Source organism: Urtica dioica, chromosome 3 (assembly GCF_054948205.1).
Source record: "Urtica dioica subsp. dioica isolate 48M chromosome 3, U.dioica_male_clone48M_v1_H2, whole genome shotgun sequence".
NCBI lineage: Eukaryota > Viridiplantae > Streptophyta > Magnoliopsida > Rosales > Urticaceae > Urtica > Urtica dioica.
Window position 1 is genome coordinate 2,486,224 of NC_142758.1, and position 13,790 is coordinate 2,500,013.

A 13,790-nucleotide genomic window follows, 5' to 3' on the forward strand; every position below is an offset into this window, starting at 1 on the left:
CTTATTAAGCCCACTTAATGAAATTTCTCTTTCTTATTAACTTGAATATCCTTTAAAGCAACTCTTATGATATAATAATCCATATAATAAATACGTGGCCTACACCATTTTATATTGGAACTTGTCCTCTCCGACACACTGGGTAACTACCGGTCATATTATCTGCCCAAATACCGGTTTAATATTTGGGGCTGTTGGTTTGTGATTCCGAATTTGTTAATAGTTTTTTAATTCTAAATTCTAGAAAACACTTTTAGAAAACATGTTTGGCTATAGTACTTAGAAAACAAATTTAGAATCATGTTTCTTTATTCTTTGAAATTTGTTTAGAAAACATAAAACAATAAAAATGTGTTTTCTATTTTATCTCTCTTATATTTTAAATTAAATTCTAAAACAATTGAATGTAAAACATAATCAAACAACATTTTAAAATATTCTGAAACATAATTCTAAATATGTTTTTTAAATTTAAAATTAGAATCAGAAAACAAAATTTAAAAACAAAAAAAAAATTTAGAATACTAAACCAAACGGCCCCTTATTTTTTTCTTCATGAATTATATATTCTTTCTTATTTCTTATGCTTTTCTGCGAAAAAAAAAAATTTGTCTTGTATTTTTTGTTTGTTGATGTTGGAAAATATATCAACCTAAAATTACATAAATTGTTGACGAGGCTTTGGATTTCGACGTTCTATATACAAATCCTAGATTATTGAAGAATATGTGTGTGATGTCCGGATCTCAATTAAAGTATTTGCGTAGTCGTTACACCCGTTTTCGGTGGTAATAATCGCTCGAAAATGTTTTGGCCATCCTCATATTTAAATACTTATCCATATTTTATTTTCATAAATATATTGATTAGCTATATTAAAATTGTTTGGAATTTAAGATCCGGGGTTAATAACAAGTTTTCCAAAATGTCAATGGATATATTGAAAATATACATGGTAAGAAAAGAAAACATGACAATAAAAAAATGTTTTTCTATCTAACACATTATTGATCACAATCAATAGAGAGAAACTTAAAAATAATGATAAAATACCATGTGAGGATATAGTTAAATAATGCGAAATGGGTTTTATAAAGATTTGATATTTGTATTCCTCTTTATCCACTACGATAATTCGGTTTAATGATTTTGTTTAAAGAGTTTGTTAGGAAAATAGTCAATTTAAACGTTTGACATTACTAAATAGACACTTTCATATATTAAACATTGATTATTTACTTAATATTTACATCTTAAAGTGATTATTTATCTAAAATTTACTAAACATTGATTATTCAGTAATATCAAACTTTTAAATTAGTTATTTTCGTAATTTTCCGTTTTTTTAACGTGCGTGAGAGATACGGAGAGGGAGGGAGATGGGTGTGGGGGGACTAGTTGTGAAACCACCGTGGCCCGTATGTAATGACGTTTAGAAGATCGAGTTGACTTTTTAGACTACATACGTGACGATAAGAGCGGGTATATGCCATTAGATGCCAAAATGATTCCAGTATATAAACATATATTTATAAAATGACCTTTCTCCAGTATATATATATATATGTCTCCGAGCAGTAGAGAAATATATCTCTTCCACGAGTCATTCAAATACGTACACACTTCTCTCGAATAGAAGGTCAGTCTACATGTGGCTCCAATTATTTCTCTCTCTTAAGCGTCTCTTCTTTGATTTTTCTTTTTTATTTTCATTTTTTTCAAACAACATTGTTTCTTTTCAGATGCTTTTTGTGCATAATTGAAAGATGTCAAAAATAAATTTCCCATGATTGTCTGGATTATTTTGTTTGTTAAACCTCAATAAAGTGTAATAGTACGTATACAAGGTCTCGCGTCATTACCTTTATACACATATATTGTAAATAATCTTTTATTCTCTTTTATTATACCTTGAAATATGTATTTGAGTGCACTAGTCTTATATTGAATAATAGCTTTGGACTAGGGTTAATTTATTAGTTCCCTTATTTCTATATTTCTCGAGTGTTTTTACGATTTAATGATATACCAAAGTGAGATTTTGTCGTCCTAGGTGCTTTTTCTTATTCTATATACAAGAGACGCAGTTAATTCTTTTAGTGATAAGCTTGGTAGTTATTTTAGATTCTTAATTTTATTTACGTATTCTTTTATATAGATTGATGTGCTTGTCAATAGTTGTAAATTGTAGTTACTATACTCCATGGTATTCTATCCATTATATATATAGAAGCATAAGCATTTACTGCTGTTTTTTTTTTTTTTTTTTAAATAACTAGAAGCATTTATAACATTGCACGCAAATACAGCTATATGTAGTTACTAATTGTTTTAATATCCCTAGTTGATCAACTCGATTAACTGCATCGCATGATTCATGGTGACTCATCATTTTTCAATTTCCGTAATAATATTAATTAAGTAATAGAAATACTCGAACAAATAAGTCAATCAGCGACTGGAATCTTGCAATATTTAAAATAATTTTCATTACCCTCAAAAGAAATAAATTAATAATCAAATTAACAGTTAGTTAGAAGAAAACAAAACACGAAGTCAAATAAAGTTACCGTGTTTCATTTAATTTTTCAACATATCTTAAACCCATAAGCTTATCTGCCAGAAATTATAAGCAAAATAAAATAACCTAATCTTCTTGTCAAAATATACAGATAAAAACGGAAGAGAAACGGAGAGTACTGATCACAATCAGTCATGGCGGGAGAACAAACGATGGGAGTGCTTAACGCACTCGACGTGGCGAAAACTCAATGGTACCATTTCACGGCCATAGTCATCGCCGGAATGGGATTTTTCACTGACGCCTACGACCTCTTCTGCGTCTCGCTCGTCACCAAGCTCCTGGGCCGGATCTACTACACCGACCTCACGTCGGAGAAGCCGGGCTCGCTCCCGCCAAACGTGGCGGCGGCGGTGAACGGCGTGGCTTTCTGCGGGACTCTGGCTGGGCAGCTCTTCTTCGGATGGCTCGGCGATAAGATGGGGAGGAAGAGAGTGTACGGACTCACGCTTCTTGTCATGGTCATCTGCTCCGTCGGATCGGGGCTCTCCCTCGGAAGCACGCCAAAGGCCGTGGTGGCCACTCTCTGCTTTTTCCGGTTCTGGCTTGGCTTCGGCATCGGCGGTGACTACCCGCTCTCCGCCACGATCATGTCCGAGTACGCCAATAAGAAGACACGTGGCGCGTTTATCGCTGCTGTGTTTGCGATGCAGGGCTTCGGAATTCTAGGTAAGGTTTTTATTCTCTTATACGCCATAGCACTGTTTTGATAGCTTTCTGGGTTTGACTTTTTCTTTTTAATTTCAATCATGAGGATTGGTACAATAATCATACTAAACAAATAATAAATATCTTTCAGGTGGTGGGATTGTGGCCCTGATCGTGTCGACGGCATTTGACAAGAGTTTTCCGGCGCCGCCGTACGCAGTCGACCGGGTGGCGTCCCTGCCTCCACAGGCGGACTACATTTGGCGCATTATTGTCATCTTCGGTGCCTTTCCGGCGGCCCTCACATACTACTGGCGCATGAAGATGCCGGAAACTGCCCGTTACACGGCCCTCGTGGCAAAGAACGCCCAGCTGGCCGCGGCCGACATGTCCAAAGTCCTCCAAGTCGAGCTCGAGGCCGACGAAGAGAAGGTCCAAGCGCTAGCCACCTCGACCGCCAACAGCTTTGGCCTCTTCTCCCCGCAATTCGCGCGCCGCCACGGCCTTCACTTGCTCGGGACCACCACCACGTGGTTCCTCTTGGACATCGCCTTCTACAGTCAGAACCTCTTCCAGAAGGACATCTTCACCGGGATCGGTTGGATTCCGCCGGCCAACACTATGAACGCCATCCACGAGGTTTACAAGATCGCCAGAGCCCAAACTCTTATCGCACTCTTCAGCACCGTCCCCGGGTATTGGTTCACTGTTGCGCTCATCGACTACATGGGCCGCTTCGCGATCCAACTCATGGGCTTCTTCTTCATGACCGTCTTCATGTTTGCTCTAGCCATCCCTTATCACCACTGGACCCAGAAGGATAACCATATAGGGTTTGTGATCATGTACTCGTTGACTTTCTTCTTTGCTAATTTTGGTCCCAACGCTACCACGTTCATTGTCCCGGCCGAGATCTTCCCGGCCAGGCTTAGGTCAACCTGTCACGGAATATCTGCGGCTTCGGGAAAAGCCGGGGCCATAGTCGGTGCATTTGGGTTCCTATATGCAGCGCAAAGCACGGATCCGAAGAAGGTGGATGCAGGTTACCCAACCGGGATCGGGATCAAGAACTCTTTGATCATGCTCGGAGTCATTAACTTTTTGGGAATGTTGTTCACTTTCTTGGTGCCGGAGTCAAAGGGAAAATCGCTGGAAGAGTTGACCGGAGAGAACGACGACGGCGAGCAGAACACGGCGTCAAAGGATGTTAATCCGGTTTGAAGTAGTACCGCTAATAATGGTTGAATCAACAGAGGTCGTGACAATGTTTTGTGACAACATATATTTTTTCTTTTATATAGAAATTTGCATGCTTGTAAGTTTTTCTTTGTTCTTTTTGTGTTTGTACTTTTTTGTAAAGAAAGATACATCTAAGCTGCCCCTTAAAAAGTAACAAAACGATCCATTGTACTTTCTTTTGCCGAGTAATTATCAGTAGCATCTATTCTATGAATAGAACACAATCTAAGGAATATAGAACATCATTTTTACCCTATTCGAGTTTAATTTCATATTCTAAGAAAGAATTATAATATTCAAAGTTAATTCATTAGAGAAAGCTAATATAAATTGTTGCTAAATAACACGTTAGTTTATGTTGAGAAATTTCATTAATTGGGCTCAATAGTTGATTAAATATCAAGATTAGACCTTAACTTTGAAAAATATCTAAAACTGGACTTTTGACCCAAAATCGGACAAAAATATCCTTCTGAACTCTATACCTCATTCACTCATTCATTTCTCATCAGTTTTTCACTTCAATCTTCTCTCTCACTCTCGAATCCTCTCTACTTCAGTGGATTTCAAAGGAATCATGGGTAAGATTACTAACATAATCATTTTTTTATTGTATATGATAGAATGTAACGATAAAAATCGATCAGATCTAAAAAACATAGTAAAAAAATATGGGTTTTAATTTTTTTGTACGATGGTATACGATATGGTATGATGAGATTCAACTTTTTGTACGATGAAATTTGGGGAAAAAATTATAGTCTGTACGATGTTATAAGATTCTATACGATGCAATGTTGTACGATGATGTATGATGGATAAGCTAGTTTTACATAGTTTGACTGTTTTTTGCAGTTTTTATCATGGTAAACGGCACTTCGGAGAAGGAAGGACACCTATGGAGGTTCACCAATGCAGATACGCATGCATTCGATGTTTCGAAAGAGAATGTACACGGAGTTAGTAGGTTTTATATAAGAGAAGCTCGAGTTAGACAGATTCGTGTTCGATTGAAAACTCGAAGTCCCACACACAATGGGTACAATTCCGCTGGGTCCTACCATTTTGAAGGACAATGGTGATGTTTCGCATTTTATGAAGCATAAATATCGTAATAGATTTCCATTTGTGTAAGTTTGGTACCGAAACAGATCATTACGCCTATTGCGTATCGAGGAGTATGTAAATGGAAAGTTGTGGAAGTTGGAAGGTGTCTTGCAATGAACCGAAGAAGAGACGAAATATTCTTGTTATCGAGGATCGAAAAAATGATCCTATAATTGAAAATGAAGACGGTGGCTGTGACGATGACTTGATTAACGAGTACAAGGGTGCCAAAAACGGTGAAAAGTATACAGACATGATAGAGATTCTAATCATAACTGTGACAAATATGATGGACACAATAGTGAAGAAGGTGATGAATACGATGGTGGCGAAGGTGATGAATACGAAGGTGACAGAGATTATGGAGATAACAATGGTAGAGGTAAAGAATTTAAAGAATTCGCTAATCTGGAAGAATATCAAGAGTTTGTGGAAACTTTTACAGTACCAACGGGTCATTGTGAACCATCGGGTCATTGCCAGCGTAAGCCTCCGATGATCGGATCACCTATCATTCGTTATTCAAGGAAAGCACCCGAGTTCACCGCCGATGATGTTGTGAAGGAAGAACCGAGTCGTTATCCAAGTCATTCTTCTACATGCGTGATTTAAGTGGATTTAAATTTTCAAGTAAAATCTGTTAAATTATTGTTTAACGAACCTTTGAAAGTAACAGGTAGCTCAGAAGAAATATATATTGGGCAGCAGTTTGAAAACAAACTTGAATTGAAGAAACATATCCACCTATACGCGTTGAAAAATAATTTTGAACTTAGAGTGAAATCTCTAGCCTGATAGATGATTCAAATGCCAGCTGGAATTAACCGTTCCCCAAAGACCCGCAGATGTGAAGCCCGTGATTGCTCTGGTTCAATCCATGGAGGCCAAATTCTGCGAATATCGCACGCCCAACGTCACGAGCAGCGTGAACACTTCACAACGCTGTTGGAGGAGCACGGATCCTCGTCGATGGCTCAACAGGAGCATCTTCTAGCGATGGTGGAGCTTCACCGGACCTTGACCGTTGCTCAGATCTCGCAGCTCTCGATCCCACAGTGCCCGGATCGAGCTTCCGCGAGCTCTTCACCGACCGAGGAGCCTCCGTCGGTGGTGGTCGTACCTTGACCGGTAGTCAGAATGCGCTAACCATCGATCGCCAAACCTCAAAGCCCAGATCTAAACCCGCTGATGCGAATCCTTCGCGTGGACGTTCCTCGCTTTGATGGCTCCAACTTGGATGATTGGATATACAAGATTGATAAATTCTTCGATCTGCACCATGTCTAACCAGCTACTCGTCTCTCTGTCGTCTCTTTTCATCTCGACGGCAAGCCACGACGTGGTATCAGTGGATGGAGCGCGGCAGTGGTTTTACCACGTGGGATCCTCGCTTCGATGGCTCCAACGTGGATGATTGGATATACAAGATTGATAAATTCTTTGATCTGCATCATGTCCAACCAGCTACTCGTCCCTCTGTCATCTCATTTCATCTCGATGGCAACGCCTCAATGTGGTATCAGTGGATGGAGCGCAGCGGTGGTTTTACCACGTGGGATGCGTTTCTGACTCAGCTTCATGCTCGATTCAGTTTGTCAGTTTAGGATGACCCGTTGGGTCGCATAGCCAAACTGAACCAAACAGGTACGATTGCTCAATTTCGATGCAACTTTGAAGCTCTAATGTTGCGAATCACTAGAATAACTAACTCATTGTTTCTGAATTTTTTGATTTAAGGTGTGAAACCGGAGATCCATCAGGAGTTGTTGCTGAACCCACCACATTCACTCCCCCATGCAATGATGAACTCTCAATTGTTTGAAGATCGTCATGATGATTGGATCAATGGCCAGCGTCGTGATGGATCTCGGACTCTTGCCGACGCTTCGGGCAGATGTGGGGCTCCCATGTCTACATGACAACGACGTGCTCACCATGGAATTTATGTGGCAAGGCGAGATGGTGAAGCTTGAAGGGAATAAACCAAGCAAATCAAGGAAAGTTTTGTACCCTCAGTTCACGGCTATGCTTTGCAGTGACTCGATCAGCACCATGTACGAACTTTCCTCGGCGATTGAACCCCACCAACAAGCCACAACCCCGAATGAGTTCACCGTGCTTGAAGACCAGCAACCACTAGAAGCTAAGGGTTTACTGCAGCGATACCGGGCGGTCTTCGACAAACCCCATGAATTGCCGCATGCTTGTTGTGGGGGTATAAGAATTCAAATATTTAATATTATTTCGGGTTGGGCTTTGACCCAACTGAAGCCCATAGTCAGTTTGAAGACTAGCCCACGAAATCAATTACGGGTCCAATTCACTCTAAGCAGATCGGCCCAAGATCAGCGACACTTCCCGCCTCGATGGACTCCAGCTCGACCACGTCTTCTCGATCAGAAGGATTGGTCAATCAAAGAGTGGACTACGCCGCGAAGAACGGATCTTGGACGACTTCAGCCTTGGCGAGGAGTATGGATCTGAGGACACGTGTCTTCGGCCCGAAAGTTCCATTTCGCCTATAAATAGAAGAGGAGAGGACGATTTTCACACACGCAAGCTCTCATTTTCCAATAGATTCTATTTTGTATTCCTGTATTCACAGTCTTGAGCTCGACTTATTGAGTTCGTCACCTCGTCCCTTTGTAATTCTCCTTATATAAATAAAATCAATTAATATTCGTATATTATTATAATTTGTTGTTATAAAATTGTTTCTTATACGACATCTTTCTAAGTCCCCTTTAAAACTGATTGTTGGTCGATCTAAAAATCGACATCAATAATTTGGCGCCGTCTGTGGGAAATTTTTAGAAAGATCAACCTCGGAAGAAGCAGTTCGTAGAAAAAAGAAATTTTCATGTCTTCCACTCCGACTCATTACGAATCCGGAGAGGAGATCCCCCCGGGGATCAGGGCAATCCTGGATATGCTGACCAAAAAGATAGATGAGCAAGCCGAGACCAACCGTGCTCTTAATGACCGGTTGAATACTCTCTCGACTCCTCAAAACACTCCGGATACTCTCTCGCCAAGCAACCTCGGTTGTGCAAAGCCGAGCTATCCCTCCCGGAGTCCGTCTGGATTTCTCTGGGATACAGGTCACCCGAGGAACAGACCAGTTGCCCATCACAAGCTTTCAGCTTGGAGGGACTTCTGGCGAGGTCGCGACAGAAGTCACGATCGATCCTTCCGGACTCCCTCCACCTCCGCTCGGGGGAGCACCGTCCAGGTCTTTCCCGACTGATTCGAGACCTCACCCTCTAGCGACCTATCAAACATTCACCTCCCAACGTTTTGGCATGACGAATCAGACCCGTCATGGCCCGGTAAATACAACCGCGGTCAATCCGGCACAATCGGGACCTCGCCTCTTTCGTGGTGGCGAACCCAGTGTGACCGACCTGGACAGGTTCAAGGAATCTATAGCGGCCGAACTGAGAGCTGTTCGTTCAGAATTTCATTCTGCGACCAGCTCGGCTCCCGAGATAGATCGTCTTATTGAAGAAACAAGCGAACTCATTTCGCCAGAAATATCACTGAAGTGCAACTGGGAGATACCGGAAAGGTTCGCCTTCCACGATACAATGGCACTTCGAGTCCGAAAGCTTTTATATTGTCCTTCAGAGTCGCAATGGGATGGGTTATGCTCTCCGAGAGAGAATTAGAGGCAGGGTATTGCCAACTATTCGCTGAAAGCTTGTCCGGACCCGCCTTGGAATGGTTCTCCAAACTCGAACCAAACTCCATTGATGGTTTCGATAAGCTATCGGCTGCATTCTTGAAACATTATTCGATGTTCGTGGAGGACGATCTGACCATAGCAGACTTATGGGGGATCCAACAGAGAGAGAACGAATCTTTGAAGGATTTCATGATCTGTTACAAGGACGTACTCTCGAAAATCTCCAACGTATGCCACGAGTCTGCCATAACCTCTCTGAGAAACGGATTAAGACACGACTCAAAGCTGAAATTGGAAATGACTGTCAACCGCCCCTTCACACTAGAGGATGCAATTCATAAGGCCGCATATTATGCAAATGCCGAAGAAGAATTTGCTTCCTACGAGAGGCAACGTGCGGCCGAAAAGAAACCACCCTCCAATACATGGGTGATGCCCGTAAATGCTGGGAATAACCCTCGCAGGATTAATCCCCACGACGCCGCACCTCACACCAAAAAGCAGCACGCCCCTCCTAATTATACGCTCAATGTCAGTGACGACATTAAGGAGGGAGGTCCCCAGGCTAAGAAATGGACACGGGACCCCAATGCGTATTACAGTTTCCACAAGGCTAACGGCCACGACACAGTTAATTGTGAGACCATGCGAAAGGCTTTAGCCGAGAAATATGCAAATGGGGAACTAAAAGATGTTGATCTAGGACCCCCGCCAAAGAAGAAAATCTTCAATAGCAACAACAGGGGAATGGGCAACCCCTCCCCCAAGAGAGCAAAACCCGAGGAGGAAGGGGAACAAAACTCCCCGCCGATTGTCGCAAAACACAGGGTTGACTTCATAATGGGCGGCTCAAAGTTTTGCAACGAAACGGTTAACTCTATCAAAATACATCATCTTCGGTTGAGTAACCAAACCACCCAAATCAGATTAGAACAAGATGTTCAAATCTCGTTCTCCGAGAAAGAAGACAAGGGACAACCGAACCGCATGACGACGCACTCGTAATCACGATCGACGTGTCTAACTGTGAGGTCGAGAGAGTTCTGATCGACACAGGTAGTTCAGTAGATCTTATCTTCAAAGATACCCTAGCCAGGATGGGAATCAACGAAGACGAGATTGAAAGGGAAAAAACCCATTTGACGGGTTTCAATGGGTCCACTACCCCGTCCTTAGGAACGATCAGGTTGCCCATAAAAACACATGAAATCAATAAAATAGTAGAATTCCAAGTACTAGACTGTCTCTCCCCATACAATATTATCTTGGGAAGACCGTGGATACATAGGATGAGGGCTGTGCCTTCAACCTTTCATCAGTGTATTCGCTTCCCTACGCCTGAGGGGATAAAAGAGATCCGAGGTAACCAGGCAACCTCGCGTAGCTGCTATCTCACTAGCCATAAACATTGCGTTAAAACAATCAAAGAAGAACAATAGCAATTAATGAATGTGGAGTCGGTTGAGAGCGTATCTGCACTAGAAAACCCCGACTCCCTTGATACACCAAGCACTGAGTTAACGGTCCAAGTACAACTCGATGGTTCCGATCCTTCCAAGTGTGTCAGAATCGGAACTAAGCTTAAAGGTGGCATCAGGCGAGAACTGATCTGTTTCTTAAAACAAAACAAATCCACCTTCGCCTGGTCAACCGAAGATATGCCGAGAATAAGCATCGACGTCACGTCTCACCAACTTAACGTTGATCCCAGTTTTAAACCTGTAAAACAAAAAAGACGAAAGCTCGGTCCCGACAGGGCACGGGTAGTCAACGGCGAAGTTGAAAGATTGCTCAATGCAGATTCAATCCGCGAAGTGAAATACCCGGATTGGCTGGAAAACACTGTCGTTGTAAAGAAGAAAATGGGAAGTGGAGGGTATGTGTCGATTTCACTGATCTAAATAAAGCATGCCCCAAAGACAGCTTCCCGTTGCCTCACATCGACCAGCTAGTCGAAGCGACCGTGGGGCATAAAATCCTCTAATTCATGGATGCATTCTCAGGATACAACCAAATCTTAATGCATCTGGATGACCAAGAAAAAACAGCCTTCATCACCGACCGAGGCACGTATTGCTACAAGTTCATGCCCTTTGGACTAAAGAACGCTGGCGCCACCTATCAAAGGTTAGTCAACGAAATGTTCAAAGAAAAGATAGGGAAAACGATGGAAGTGTATATCGATGACATGTTGGTAAAATCCTTAAGGGAGAATGACCACATAGGACACTTGGAGGAATGTTTCGAGGTACCGAATAAATATAAAATGAAACTCAATCCCACCAAATGTTCGTTCGGAGTATCATCCGGCAAGTTCCTTGGGTATTTAGTGACCCAGCAAGGAATTGAGGCTAACCCGGATCAATTACACGCCTTGCGAGAGATGCCTTCACCCCGTAATAGGCGTGAAGTTCAAAGGTTGACGGGATGCATCGCTGCCCTCAACCGCTTCATCTCTCGGTCTACAGATAAATGTCTTCCTTTCTGTCGGCTCCTTAAAGGAAACAAGAAGCTTGAATGGGACGACAAATGCGAAGAGGCGTTCAAAAAATTGAATGAGTATCTATCGACACCCCCAATCTTGGCAAAACCCGTTGCAGGGGAGCCGCTCTATCTATACGTCGTAGTATCTCAAGCGGCAGTCAGTGGAGTACTCGTCAGAGAAGAGCAAGGTGACCGAAGACCGATCTTTTACACAAGCAAGTCGCTAGTCGACGCTGAAACTCGATATCCTATCATGGAGGCCTTGGCCATCGTTTCCGCTGCTCGAAAATTTCGACCATACTTCCAATCTCACGCCATAATAGTAATGACATCACATCCGCTCAGAAGTTTCCTGCACAGCCCTAATCAATCGGGAAGATTAACCAAGTGGGCCGTGGAACTGAGTGAATACGACATCGAGTACCGAGTGAAAACAGCCGCTAAATCGCAAGTTTTAGCGGATTTCATCATCGAACTCCCAAGGGAAAGTCCCACCACGACCGAAGTCGAAGGCACCTGGACACTTAAAGTGGACGGGGCGTCATCAAAACAGGGCGCATGAGTAGGAATACACTTGACGTCTCCTCACGGTGAAACTATAGAACAATCATTCAGGCTCGACTTTGTCGCATCAAATAACGAAGCCCAATACGAAGCGCTAATCGCCGGACTGAGGTTGGCTACCGCAGTCGGATCAAAGAAAGTAGAAGCTTTCTGCGACTCCCAACTCATGGCAAACCAGTACTCCGGAGAATACGAGACTAGGGATGAGCGAATGGAAGCCTACCTAAAAGTCGTAAAAGAGCTCACAAAACAGTTTGAAGAATTCTCCCTGACTAAGATCCCTCGGGGTGAAAATACTTCAGCCGACGCGTTGGCCGCCTTGGCATCCACCTCGGATCCGGACCTCAAAAGGATCATCCCAGTCGAAACAATCAAACAACCTTCCATTGTCATAACCACTAACGCGGTCATTACAATAGAAAAGTGGGATTGGAGAGATGAAATTCTACATTACATCACGACTGGTACGGTCCCGTCCGATAAGATGGAAAAACGCAAGCTCGTGCTAAGAAGCGCAAAATTTTGCATCATAGATGGAAGCTTGTTTAAAAGAAGCTTCGCAGGACCCTACTTCAAGTGCGTCGGGATGGAGGAGTCTAAACGAATCCTGGAAAACGTACACGAAGGGGAATGCGGAAATCACGCAGGCGGGCGAGCGCTTGCCATCAAAATAAAGAGGCAAGGCTACTTTTGGCCGACCATGCTGGCAGACTGCGAGGCGCATTCGCGCCGCTGCGATCAATGCCAACGCCACGCTCCCAACATAAAAAGACCCGCAGAAGAATTGTCATCTATCTCGGCTCCGTACCCGTTCATGAAATGGTCTATGGACATTGTGGGACCAATGCCGGTCGCCCCTGGCGGGTTAAGATTTCTATTAATCTTAATAGATTATTTTTCAAAGTGGGTGGAAGCTGTAGCCTTCGTCTTGATAAAAGATGTCGACGTCACCGCATTCATCTGGAAAAATATAATCTGTCGACAGGGCACTCCCCACGAGATCATAACAAACAACGGATCACAATTCCTATCGAAAAAGTTTAGAAAGTTTTGCTCCCATAACAACATTGAGGTAAGAATGTCAACACCACGATATCCTCAAGGAAACAGGCACGCGGAAGCAACAAATAAAACCACAGTCGACTCCATAAGGAAAAGGCTCGATGCCAAGAAAGGGCGGTGGGCAGAAGAGCTGCCAGGTGTGCTATGGGCGTACCGAACCAGCCTGCGGAGACCGACATGGGAGACTCCGTTTTCCCTCGCCCATGGAGTTGAATCTGTCATCCCAATTGAACATCAGGTGCAAACCCTTAGGGTAAAACTCGCACCTGAGGATGAGCCAAAAAATGACGAGGCCCTATGCGATGCCTTAGACCTTGTGGAAGAAAAGCGAGATTCAGCCCTATCACGGTTATCCCGTTATAGGCGATCCATCGCTAGATTCTACAACAAAGATGTTAACACATGAAGATTCGATATAGG

General features: G+C 42.9%; 1 protein-coding gene across 1 annotated transcript; it reads left to right on the plus strand.

Moving 5' to 3' along the window:
* Positions 1–1,571: 1,571 nt before the first annotated feature.
* On the plus strand, positions 1,572–4,724 carry LOC149402037 (putative inorganic phosphate transporter 1-3). Its single transcript, XM_089608968.1, has 3 exons — positions 1,572–1,639; positions 2,673–3,250; positions 3,381–4,724. The coding sequence occupies exons 2-3, from the start codon at positions 2,716–2,718 to the stop codon at positions 4,448–4,450; spliced, it is 1,605 nt and encodes a 534-aa protein (XP_089465094.1). The 5' UTR covers positions 1,572–1,639; positions 2,673–2,715; the 3' UTR covers positions 4,451–4,724.
* Positions 4,725–13,790: the final 9,066 nt, after the last annotated feature.